This window comes from Oncorhynchus clarkii, chromosome 5, assembly GCF_045791955.1.
Source record: "Oncorhynchus clarkii lewisi isolate Uvic-CL-2024 chromosome 5, UVic_Ocla_1.0, whole genome shotgun sequence".
NCBI lineage: Eukaryota > Metazoa > Chordata > Actinopteri > Salmoniformes > Salmonidae > Oncorhynchus > Oncorhynchus clarkii.
In genome coordinates, this window is record NC_092151.1 from 21,277,123 (window position 1) to 21,288,003 (window position 10,881).

Genomic DNA, 10,881 nt, shown 5'->3' on the forward strand with positions numbered 1-10,881 from the left:
GACCCTGATCTCTCTTTTGAAGAACATATCAAGACCATTTCCAGGACAGCTTTTTTCCATCTACGTAACATTGCAAAAATCAGAAACTTTCTGTCCAAAAATGATGCAGAAAAATTCATCCATGCTTTTGTCACTTCTAGGTTAGACTACTGCAATGCTCTACTTTCCGGCTACCCGGATAAAACACTAAATAAACTTCAGTTAGTGCTAAGTACGGCTGCTAGAATCCTGACTAGAACCAAAAAAATGTATCATATTACTCCAGTGCTAACCTCCCTACACTGGCTTCCTGTCAAAGCAAGGGCTGATTTCAAGGTTTTACTGCTAACCTAAAAAGCATTACATGGGCTTGCTCCTACATATCTCTCTGATTTGGTCCTGCCGTACATACCTACACGTACGCTACGGTCACAAGACGCAGGCCTCCTAATTGTCCCTAGAATTTCTAAGCAAACAGCTGGAGGCAGGGCTTTCTCCTATAGAGCTCCATTTTTATGGAACGGTCTGCCTACCCATGTCAGAGATGCAAACTCAGTCTCAACCTTTAAGTCTTTACTGAAGACTCATCTCTTCAGTGGGTCATATGATTGAGTGTAGTCTGTCCCATGAGTGGGAAGGTGAACGGAAAGGCTCTGGAGCAACGAACTGCCCTTGCTTTCTCTGCCTGGCCGGTTCCCCTCTTTCCACTGGGTTTATCTGCCTCTAACCCTATTACAGGGGCCGAGTCACTGGCTTATGCCGTCCCTGGAAGGGGTGCGTCACCTGAGTGGGTTGATTCACTGATGTGGTCATCCTGTCTGGGTTGGCGCCCCCCTTGGGTTGTGCCATGGCGGAGATCTTTGTGGGCTATACTCAGCCTTGTCTCAGGATGGTAAGTTGGTGGTTGAAGATATCCCTCTAGTGGTGTGGGGGCTGTTCTTTGGCAAAGTGGGTGGGGTTATATCCTTCCTGTTTGGCCCTGTCCGGGGGTGTCCTCGGATGGGGCCACAGTGTCTCCTGACCCCTCCTGTCTCAGCCTCCAGTATTTATGCTGCAGTAGTTTATGTGTCGGGGGCTAGGGTCAGTTTGTTATATCTGGAGTACTTCTCCTGTCCTAATCGGTGTCCTGTGTGAATCTAAGTGTGCGTTCTCTAATTCTCTCTTTCTCTCTTTCTTTCTCTCTCTCGGAGGACCTGAGCCCTAGGACCATGCCCCAGGACTACCTGACATGATGACTCCTTGCTGTCCCCAGTCCACCTGACCGTGCTGCTGCTCCAGTTTCAACTGTTCTGCCTTATTATTATTCGACCATGCTGGTCATTTATGAACATTTGAACATCTTGGCCATGTTCTGTTATAATCTCCAGCCGGCACAGCCAGAAGAGGACTGGCCACCCCACATAGCCTGGTTCCTCTCTGGAAGTCTTCCTAGGTTTTGGCCTTTCTAGGGAGTTTTTCCTAGCCACGTGCTTCTACACCTGCATTGCTTGCTGTTTGGGGTTTTAGGCTGGGTTTCTGTACAGCACTTTGAGATATCAGCTGATGTACGAAGGGCCATATAAATAAATTTGATTTGATTTGATTTAGGAGCGCCACTTCTGGGTGAGCATTTTCTTCTTTGCTTATTACCTTATAGGGTTTGTTGAGAGTCGTCTTAGTGCCAGCTTCGTTCTGTGTTGGTAAATAGACGGCTACGAATAATATAGATGAAAACTCTCTTGGTAGATAGTGTGGTCTACATCTTATCATAAGGTACTCTACCTCAGGCGAGCAATACCTTGAGACTTCTTTAATATTAGACATCGCGCACCAGCTGTTATTGACAAATAGACACAGACCCCCACCCCTCGTCTTACCAGAGGTAGCGTCTCTGTTCTGCCGGTGCATGGAAAATCCCACTAGCTCTATATTGCCCATATCATCATTCAGCCATGTCTCTGTGAAACATAAGATGTTACAGTTTTTAATGTCCCGTTGGTAGGATAATCTTAAATCGTAGGTCATCAATTTCTTTCCAATGATTGCACGTTAGCAAGAAGAACGGACAGCAGTGGGAGTTTACTCCCTTGCCTACGGATTCTCAGAAGGCTGCCCGATCTGCGGCCACTTTTCCTCCATCTTTTCTTTACGCAAAAGGCGAGGATCTGGGCCTGTTCCAGTGAGAGCAGGATATCCTTCTCATGAGACTCGTTAAAGGAAAAAGTTTCTTCCAGTCCACGGAGAGTAATCGCTGTTCTGATGTCCAGAAGTTATTTTCAGTCATAAGAGACAGTAGCAGCAACATTATATACACAATAAGTAAAAATATAAGTTACACAAAATGCTTTTTAAAAATTTTAAAACAGGTGTGACACAGGTATTCCAGTCCATCATTGTTTGAGTCTTTGAAGCAGTTGGCTTCTTAACCACCTGATAATAATTGGTATTTGGCACCTCCAATAGCTCAAGGCAAGAGTGCATGAAAATCGTGTATGGAATGGCATTTTATTTCATACTAGGGTAAGCAACAACAAAAAGTGTTACGGTATTTTGTTTTTCCAACTGATAATCAAGTCAAAAACAGTCAATTCATGTATTGTTTTGGAATTAATAGAACATGCAGGATTAAATGTTGGCATTACAAGAAAGACAGAGTAATAAGGGCGACACATAGGGTGGCGCACAATTGGACCAGCGTCGTTCGGGTTTGGCCGGGGTAGGCCATCATTGTAAATAAGAAGTTGTTCTTAATTAACTGACTCGCCTAGTTAAATAAAGGTTTTTAAAAAATGCAAAATTGATATAACTGTGATATAAACCTACCAGATATAGTATCTTCTTAATGCCATGTAATGTTCATTGTCAGACTGACATGTCTTCCTAACATGGAATGTCATACATTATATATACTCTAGCTATTTGACACAAAGTGTGGAGGGCGTTCATTGGTGTTGACCTGGAGACACGTCAGTCCCTCGTGACTCTGCCAGCAATAGCGTAACAAAAGGCGGATGTTCTTAGCAAGCTAGCTGACCTGGGACAAGGTTTAATGAAGCTGGTTAACGATAGCTAGGTGGTCAGGATTTCCACGTTTCAAAAAATAGACATAGATCCCGGCAAACTGACATAAGGACAACATTTTTGATTTTGTCCCTGCGCCGTATTATCGCCGTTTGATTGTTGAACAGGTAATGTTAAAACTGGTCGACATTTTGTCTTTTTACACAATCTGTAGCTAGCTGGTTAATGTTAGCTTGCTTACTAGGCACTTTTAGCTAGCTTGCTACAACATTTGTGTTTTCTGTGACAGTCCATATAGTTAGCTAATTAGTATTTCGACGATTAATTCGTTTAGCTAGCTAGATGCATCTGTTTTACACATCCTGTTGCATATTATCGGCGTGCTTGGTCTCAAACAGCATGAGCCGCTTGCCTATATAGTTAACTACATATTGTTAACATTAGCTGTTTGACAGCTCTTCGACAGTCTAGACGACACTATAGTGTGACCAGTCGGTAGCAAAGGTTAGCATTCGCTGCACCTGCTGCCTGCTAACGATAATGTCACATGTTGTGTTAACCTAGTCATGGCAGTTGGTAAGATTACAATTTTAATAAGTCCTACTTAATTCGATTTCTACTATGCCCAAAGCTTTCTCGCTAGGTCCACTGTCATGTTTCAACAAGTTAGCTTGCTACATATTTAGCTAGCTGGTATGCTAATTTGCTAAAGGTTCTTAGCTAGCAAAGTCGTTAACTAGCAAGTCTGTATCACACGATGTGTAAATAAGTTCCCTTTAGCAATGTGTCTGTTATCACAATTAACACAACAGTCTACTTACTGTGTCTTGTAAATGACCTAGAATAGATAATGCCAGCTACAAGTCCAGCCTGTTGACTGTATTTCCCCCCGTGTTTTCTCAGCATAATTACGTTAGTCCCAGGGAAGGATGGCCTCCCGTAAGAAGGTGCTGCTGAAGGTGATCATCCTCGGAGACTCTGGGTGAGTGACCTGGGCCCAGTTTTTCAGTTATCTGGACCTCACCTATCATAAAGTATTAAATGCATAGAAATAAAATGAATAGAACAGACTAATAATTGACTTGAATGGGGACTCATTCTATTCATTGTTTCTATGCATTTAGTCGTATCCGATAACTTGAAAAACTGGGCCCAGAAGATCATGGTGTTTACACAACTAGATGTCACCTTATTTTGAATGTTACCGCTCAAGTGTGTGTTTGTTCCGTAGCGCTCGTACATGTACATCAGCCTCTGTAAAGAAGTCAGGACCTTTATGGCACAGGTAGTTGTGCAGGGGGGGGTCAGTCGTTCAAGTCCTTCTCTGGCTGTTCTACTAAATAGCTACCGTTCTAAATGTGTGTGTGTGTTGGTGTGTCCCCAGGGTAGGGAAGACATCTCTGATGAACCAGTATGTAAATAAGAGGTTCAGTAACCAATACAAGGCCACTATAGGAGCTGACTTCCTCACCAAGGAGGTGATGGTGGATGACAGGCTGGTCACCATACAGGTCAGTCTCGTGTGGTTGTGTATGTTCTTCTATATTATTAGCCTAGTCATGGGTGCTTACCTCTGCCAGATACGTCATAGTGTGTTTGAATCAGAGATTGGGCAAATTTCATCCTGTGATTAATGAATCATAGTTTTATCCTTTCTTTTTGACCTCTTACACATCTCCCCCCCCCCCCCCCCCCCCACCCCCTTATGTTGCAAGGCACATTTCTGTGAAAACAGACAATGAAATTCTATCTTACCCTCTCATTCCCCACTCGCACCCTCGCTCTTTCCCTCCTCATTCCGACCCTCTCGCTCCCTCTCTTCCTCTTAGTGTAATCACATATTGAAAACAATACAATAAAGTACTAAAATACCAAAAACATAGTGATTAACATCTCTCTCCTGACAGATCTGGGACACGGCGGGGCAGGAGCGGTTTCAATCTCTGGGTGTGGCGTTCTACCGTGGAGCTGACTGCTGTGTGCTGGTCTATGATGTCACGGCGCCCAACACCTTTAAGACTCTGGACAGTTGGAGGGATGAGTTCCTGATCCAGGCCAGCCCCAGAGACCCAGATAACTTCCCCTTTGTGGTGCTAGGCAACAAGATTGACCTCGAGAACAGACAGGTAGGTGTGTGTACATTGGAGAGCCGGAACAGACAGGTGGTGAAGCGTAGGCAGTACAGTCAGACCTTGTCAAATGTTTTTTGTGGCTAGAGATGGTTCCATGTATGAGAAAGTGTGTATGACACAGTTGTTAATGATGTATGAGGAAGTGTGTATGACAGTGGTGTTAATGATATCATGGTGTGTTACTGTTATGTTGTCTAGGTGACAACAAAGCGTGCCCAGGCCTGGTGTGCCAGTAAGAACAACATCCCCTACTTTGAGACCAGTGCCAAGGAGGCCATCAACGTAGACCAAGCATTCCAGACCATCGCCCGCAACGCCCTCAAACAGGTACACACACACACACACACACACACACACACACACACACAATATTGCCACAGGGAACACCTGTCCAAACATGCCCTCCTTACACACTGGTAGGCAGAGCACCTCCACCCGTTCACTGAGGCAGCTCTCTGGAACTTCTATCATAGTCAAACTTTGCAAATGTACCTACTCTAAGAGTATGTATTAGACTGTTTTTAGAGGTTTGAATCCTAATCAACCCATCCAATGTGAGTATATCTAAGTACAGCAGATCGTATCGGTCTCGCGGAAATGAGGAAGATGTTTTTATTAAATTCTTCTACTTGCTGTTTTTGCACACTATCTCTGTCTGTAGGAGTCTGAGGTGGAGACGTATGACTTTCCAGACCAGATCAAACTGAGAGACGACCGGTCCTCCTCCTCCAGCGACGGCTGCTCCTGCTGAGACCAACGATGGACGGACGTTGGATGGAGGAGAGGACATGGGTGCATCGCAATAGTGCTCCTTGTCTCCTTTTCGTCCTCTGCACTGGTGTGAAAGATTGGGACAGGTGAAGCCATCTCCCCACATCCTTCCCGTGTTTTCACATCGGTGCAGATGAAGGGGAGGAAGCCACTTTAGACTATTGAGATGCACCCCATGAAGAGAGGCGGGGACCCCCCCCGTCTCTGCCCTCCCTTCCTCAGTCAGCTACTGAAGATTCCAGATGAAAAGAAAGAAAACACATTTTTCTTAACTCACTGTCTCCCATGGTGACCTGACAGGAAGGAGAGGAGAATCCCCCATTTGCACAGCATCACTTTTTAATAAGATAGAAGAACCGGTGATACTATGGAAAATACAATCATGATGCTCCTATTATAATCATTTCTAATAATGTTGTCATGTCTTTTAGTTCTTGTCGTTTTAATTGTTTCATCCTTTTATACTGGGGTATAGACTATTTGTCTGTTTGTTTGTGGTCAAAGTAGAAGTTGTCATTAACTACTGATCTAGGATCAGATTACTCTTGGCCAAACCTAACCTTAACCATTAGAGGGATTGGTTAGGAGCAACTCTTACTTACTCTTCTCGCTCTGTGCCTTTCATCTCATGACAAGTATTACTGCAGCAGATCTGTCATATTAATCTATATATACAGTATATGTGGTGTTTTTCTGCCTTTCAGCAGTCCTTATGTTGCCAAACTGTCAACCCCTAGACCCTTAGAAAAATGTCAATTTGAATCTGTTGTATTTGATAAGTGTCTGTTTTAAACAGTTGTGTAGAGGGTGCTAAACTAACCAGATGCAGTGAAGGTAACTGTGTGCAGTCAAAATACGACGGTGTGCACTGACATTCTCTCGACCCAACAGCAACATCGGTTCTGTTCTTTTATACTGGTTAGTTCAGTACATTTCTTGTTATCCATACTACACAACTGTATCCCTGTAGAGGCTGGTCATACATTTTATGGAATGAAGACATGAGATGAGCAGTCACTATGGGCCTGTCTCAAGTTTAAACCCTAGCCCCCTCAAGGCTCCTAATAGATCAAAAATGATCTGATTTGTGTAAGCAGTGTGGTTCTAGTGAAATAGTAGTTGGCCATATTGCTTACACTACTTCTCAGGTCTACCAGGAGGCTATCTAGAAGTGTCTAGGGAAAGAGGGGAGGGTTTGGGACTGGACCCCATGTCCTCTGCCCTAACAGTGGGCCGTGCCCCTCTTTGGTCCTACTGATCACCTCTCTTCTAGTTTTTCTATTCCATTGTCTTAAATCTGCCTTCCTATTCTACACCATCCACTAGTGTTGCTGTGTGTTCTAGTAACAGAAATGAATTGACTCTTTCATGCCAACAACCAATGAGAAAAAATCCTTAGTCATCTATCTACGTGAACATTTTCGCACAACTCCTTCAACTGTCATATTTTGTTGCATATCTCTTCGCTGTAAAACATAAATATTTACTTTATGGAAATGTCAGTTGTCTTTTATTTTTTTTAGTCTTAGACCTGCAGGCCCACTGCTCTAAATCACATTCTAATTCAACAACTACAGAAATGTTGCATTGGTATAAGAGAATCCAGTTCCTTCAATTTGAATAGCAGAGGATTGAAAGTGGGACATGTCACTGTACAGCATGCTTCTGCTGGGTCTGTCGGCCAGAGAGACCCCTCTGTTCAGCATAACACTGCTCCTCTTGGTTCTCTGCAGTTCATTGCAGAACAGAGACTGCTGAGTGTGTGAGTGGTCACTGAGGGACAGGTGGTCCGAACAACTCCATGGTTTCCATCACCAGGGAGAGGTGGTCCGAACAACTCCATGGTTTCCATCACCAGGGAGAGGTGGTCCGAACAACTCCATGGTTTCCATCACCAGGGAGAGGTGGTCCGAACAACTCCATGGTTTCCATCACCAGGGAGAGGTGGTTCATAAACGACCCTACAGTGACACGCAGGATACGGGCCTCATCTGCCCTCCACCTCCTTATGGGGTATGGAAGAGACGAGATGGTGAAAGAAGAGATGAGGGAGGGATTCACATGACCTACAGTAGTACCTCCATACTCTTACACCATTGATTACACTAGGTGATAGTACACATACAGCAGATACTCACACAGACAGCGTGCTACCGGAAACCGTGAGCTCCTTGCTGATGCCTCCTTTCCGGGGCTCGCGGTCTGGGGAGAGGGACTGGAGCGCGATGGACGCTTCGCGAGTTGATGGGAACGGGACGTCCAGAGCACTGCGGAACTGTCAAGGAAGCTTTCACTCTTAACTTTCATGTTAAATTACCAAAATATGAATACAATCAAGAGTTAATGCCAACAAACATTATACTGACGTTTTATATTGGGTAAAAAGGATGCAATTCCAATGTGCCTTGTTTGTGATTGTTTTCAGTGCAGGGTGCAGCCATGGTGGTTATTCTAGTAGGTAAATCTAGTTTTTGCGACCGCATTGCAGATTCCCTGTGAATGATATAACAAATATATATTTAAAACATGATGTGGAGATTCGTCACGATTGATGACTACACTGCTGTGTTTTCAGATACATAAGAAAGTGGATTTGCAAACACAAAAAATACAAAAAACGTGAATTAACTGGTGTCATCAATCTTATTAAACATATAACTATTTATTCAACATATTCAGTGTGAAACATCACAAGCAAACCCTGTGATCATGTGCATGGTGTCAAGGCTGTTATTTAATTAATGTACACTAATCGCCCATACATTTATATCCAAACTTTTATGCATAAGTGCACGGCAATATTGCCAACTGTAGAAATTGTCCATTCAGTGCTCGGTTATAAATCTTCACTAGAGCGCAACCGGCAGATGGGGCGAATGTGTCTGGTATCTCTCTCCATCATCTGAAGTTTCCAATCCTTTAAAATGACCCTAATTCACATTCGTCGCAGTCTCTGTTTGATTATCATATTCTGCTCGATTTTCACATCAGCTATAAATGAATTGAGACGTGATGAGATGAGAGATCCGCACACAACTGTGAATGGAGCGCTAACAGGAGAAGTCGGCACGCGCTTCTTGTTCACACACACCCAACGCTTGGACAAAGGTAGGTCATTTTTTATACCTTTAAATGTATTTTTCTAATAACTGCATGAACTTTACATTCCCAATGTATCAGCAAGTGGTGTATGTACAGTGCCTTGCGAAAGTATTCGGCCCCCTTGAACTTTGCGAGCTTTTGCCACATTTCAGGCTTCAAACATAAAGATATAAAACTGTATTTTTTTGTGAAGAATCAACAACAAGTGGGACACAATCATGAAGTGGAACGACATTTATTGGATATTTCAAACTTTTTTAACAAATCAAAAACTGAAAAATTGGGCGTGCAAAATTATTCAGCCCCCTTAAGTTAATACTTTGTAGCGCCACCTTTTGCTGCGATTACAGCTGTAAATCGCTTGGGGTATGTCTCTATCAGTTTTGCACATCGAGAGACTGAATTTTTTTTCCCATTCCTCCTTGCAAAACAGCTCGAGCTCAGTGAGGTTGGATGGAGAGCATTTGTGAACAGCAGTTTTCAGTTCTTTCCACAGATTCTCGATTGGATTCAGGTCTGGACTTTGACTTGGCCATTCTAACACCTGGATATGTTTATTTTTGAACCATTCCATTGTAGATTTTGCTTTATGTTTTGGATCATTGTCTTGTTGGAAGACAAATCTCCGTCCCAGTCTCAGGTCTTTTGCAGACTCCATCAGGTTTTCTTCCAGAATGGTCCTGTATTTGGCTCCATCCATCTTCCCATCAATTTTAACCATCTTCCCTGTCCCTGCTGAAGAAAAGCAGGCCCAAACCATGATGCTGCCACCACCATGTTTGACAGTGGGGATGGTGTGTTCAGCTGTTGCTTTTACGCCAAACATAACGTTTTGCATTGTTGCTAAAAAGTGTCATTTTGGTTTCATCTGACCAGAGCACCTTCTTCCACATGTTTGGTGTGTCTCCCAGGTGGCTTGTGGCAAACTTTAAACAACACTTTTTATGGATATCTTTAAGAAATGGCTTTCTTCTTGCCACTCTTCCATAAAGGCCAGATTTGTGCAATATTGGATTGTTGTCCTATGGACATAGTCTCCCACCTCAGCTGTAGATCTCTGCAGTTCATCCAGAGTGATCATGGGCCTCTTGGCTGCATCTCTGATCAGTCTTCTCCTTGTATGAGCTGAAAGTTTAGAGGGACGGCCAGGTCTTGGTAGATTTGCAGTGGTCTGATACTCCTTCCATTTCAATATTATCGCTTGCACAGTGCTCCTTGGGATGTTTAAAGCTTGGGAAATCTTTTTGTATCCAAATCCGGCTTTAAACTTCTTCACAACAGTATCTCGGACCTGCCTGGTGTGTTCCTTGTTCTTCATGATGCTCTCTGCGCTTTTAACGGACCTCTGAGACTATCACAGTGCAGGTGCATTTATACGGAGACTTGATTACACACAGGTGGATTGTATTTATCATCATTAGTCATTTAGGTCAACATTGGATCATTCAGAGATCCTCACTGAACTTCTGGAGAGAGTTTGCTGCACTGAAAGTAAAGGGGCTGAATAATTTTGCACGCCCAATTTTTCAGTTTTTGATTTGTTAAAAAAGTTTGAAATATCCAATAAATGTCGTTCCACTTCATGATTGTGTCCCACTTGTTGTTGATTCTTCACAAAAAAATACAGTTTTATATCTTTATGTTTGAAGCCTGAAATGTGGCAAAAGGTCGCAAAGTTCAAGGGGGCCGAATACTTTCGCAAGGCACTGTATGTTTCTATATTTCAGTTTTTTGTAACCTGTATGTGCATATCGTTATTGTATTTCAATGTATTTATGTTTGTGGGATTAACCAGTGAATAATCAAGGATTTTGCATGTGGTGGAGCTGTCCCCAAAACTCACTAAATAAATAATTTATTCTCCATTCCTGTGTGTGTGCATCGTGTGTGTGATTGC

General features: G+C 43.2%; 1 protein-coding gene and 1 long non-coding RNA gene across 2 annotated transcripts; one reads left to right on the top strand and one right to left on the bottom strand.

The window, feature by feature from the left end:
* Positions 1 to 2,930: 2,930 nt before the first annotated feature.
* LOC139408517 (ras-related protein rab7-like) lies at positions 2,931 to 7,379 on the top strand. The gene is made up of 6 exons (XM_071152500.1): positions 2,931 to 3,146; positions 3,883 to 3,961; positions 4,364 to 4,490; positions 4,887 to 5,105; positions 5,310 to 5,438; positions 5,773 to 7,379. The coding sequence occupies exons 2-6, from the start codon at positions 3,909 to 3,911 to the stop codon at positions 5,860 to 5,862; spliced, it is 618 nt and encodes a 205-aa protein (XP_071008601.1). The 5' UTR covers positions 2,931 to 3,146; positions 3,883 to 3,908; the 3' UTR covers positions 5,863 to 7,379.
* A 107-nt stretch (positions 7,380 to 7,486) lies between these two features.
* Positions 7,487 to 8,337, bottom strand: LOC139408518 (uncharacterized). Its single transcript, XR_011634297.1, has 3 exons — positions 8,274 to 8,337; positions 8,021 to 8,149; positions 7,487 to 7,887 (listed from the first exon to the last, which is right to left on the bottom strand). It is a non-coding gene; the product is annotated as an uncharacterized lncRNA (long non-coding RNA).
* Between the last annotated feature and the right edge of the window lie 2,544 nt (positions 8,338 to 10,881).

What these genes read in the sequence shown, in the direction of transcription:
- LOC139408517 (XM_071152500.1), top strand. Translation starts at nt 3,909, where the DNA reads ATGGCCTCCCGTAAGAAGGTGCTGCTGAAGGTGATCATCCTCGGAGAC. An exon ending in ACAGGCTGGTCACCATACAG is followed by an intron (nt 4,491 to 4,886) that starts GTCAGTCTCGTG and finishes CTCTCCTGACAG; the next exon opens with ATCTGGGACACGGCGGGGCA. An exon ending in TTGACCTCGAGAACAGACAG is followed by an intron (nt 5,106 to 5,309) that starts GTAGGTGTGTGT and finishes TATGTTGTCTAG; the next exon opens with GTGACAACAAAGCGTGCCCA.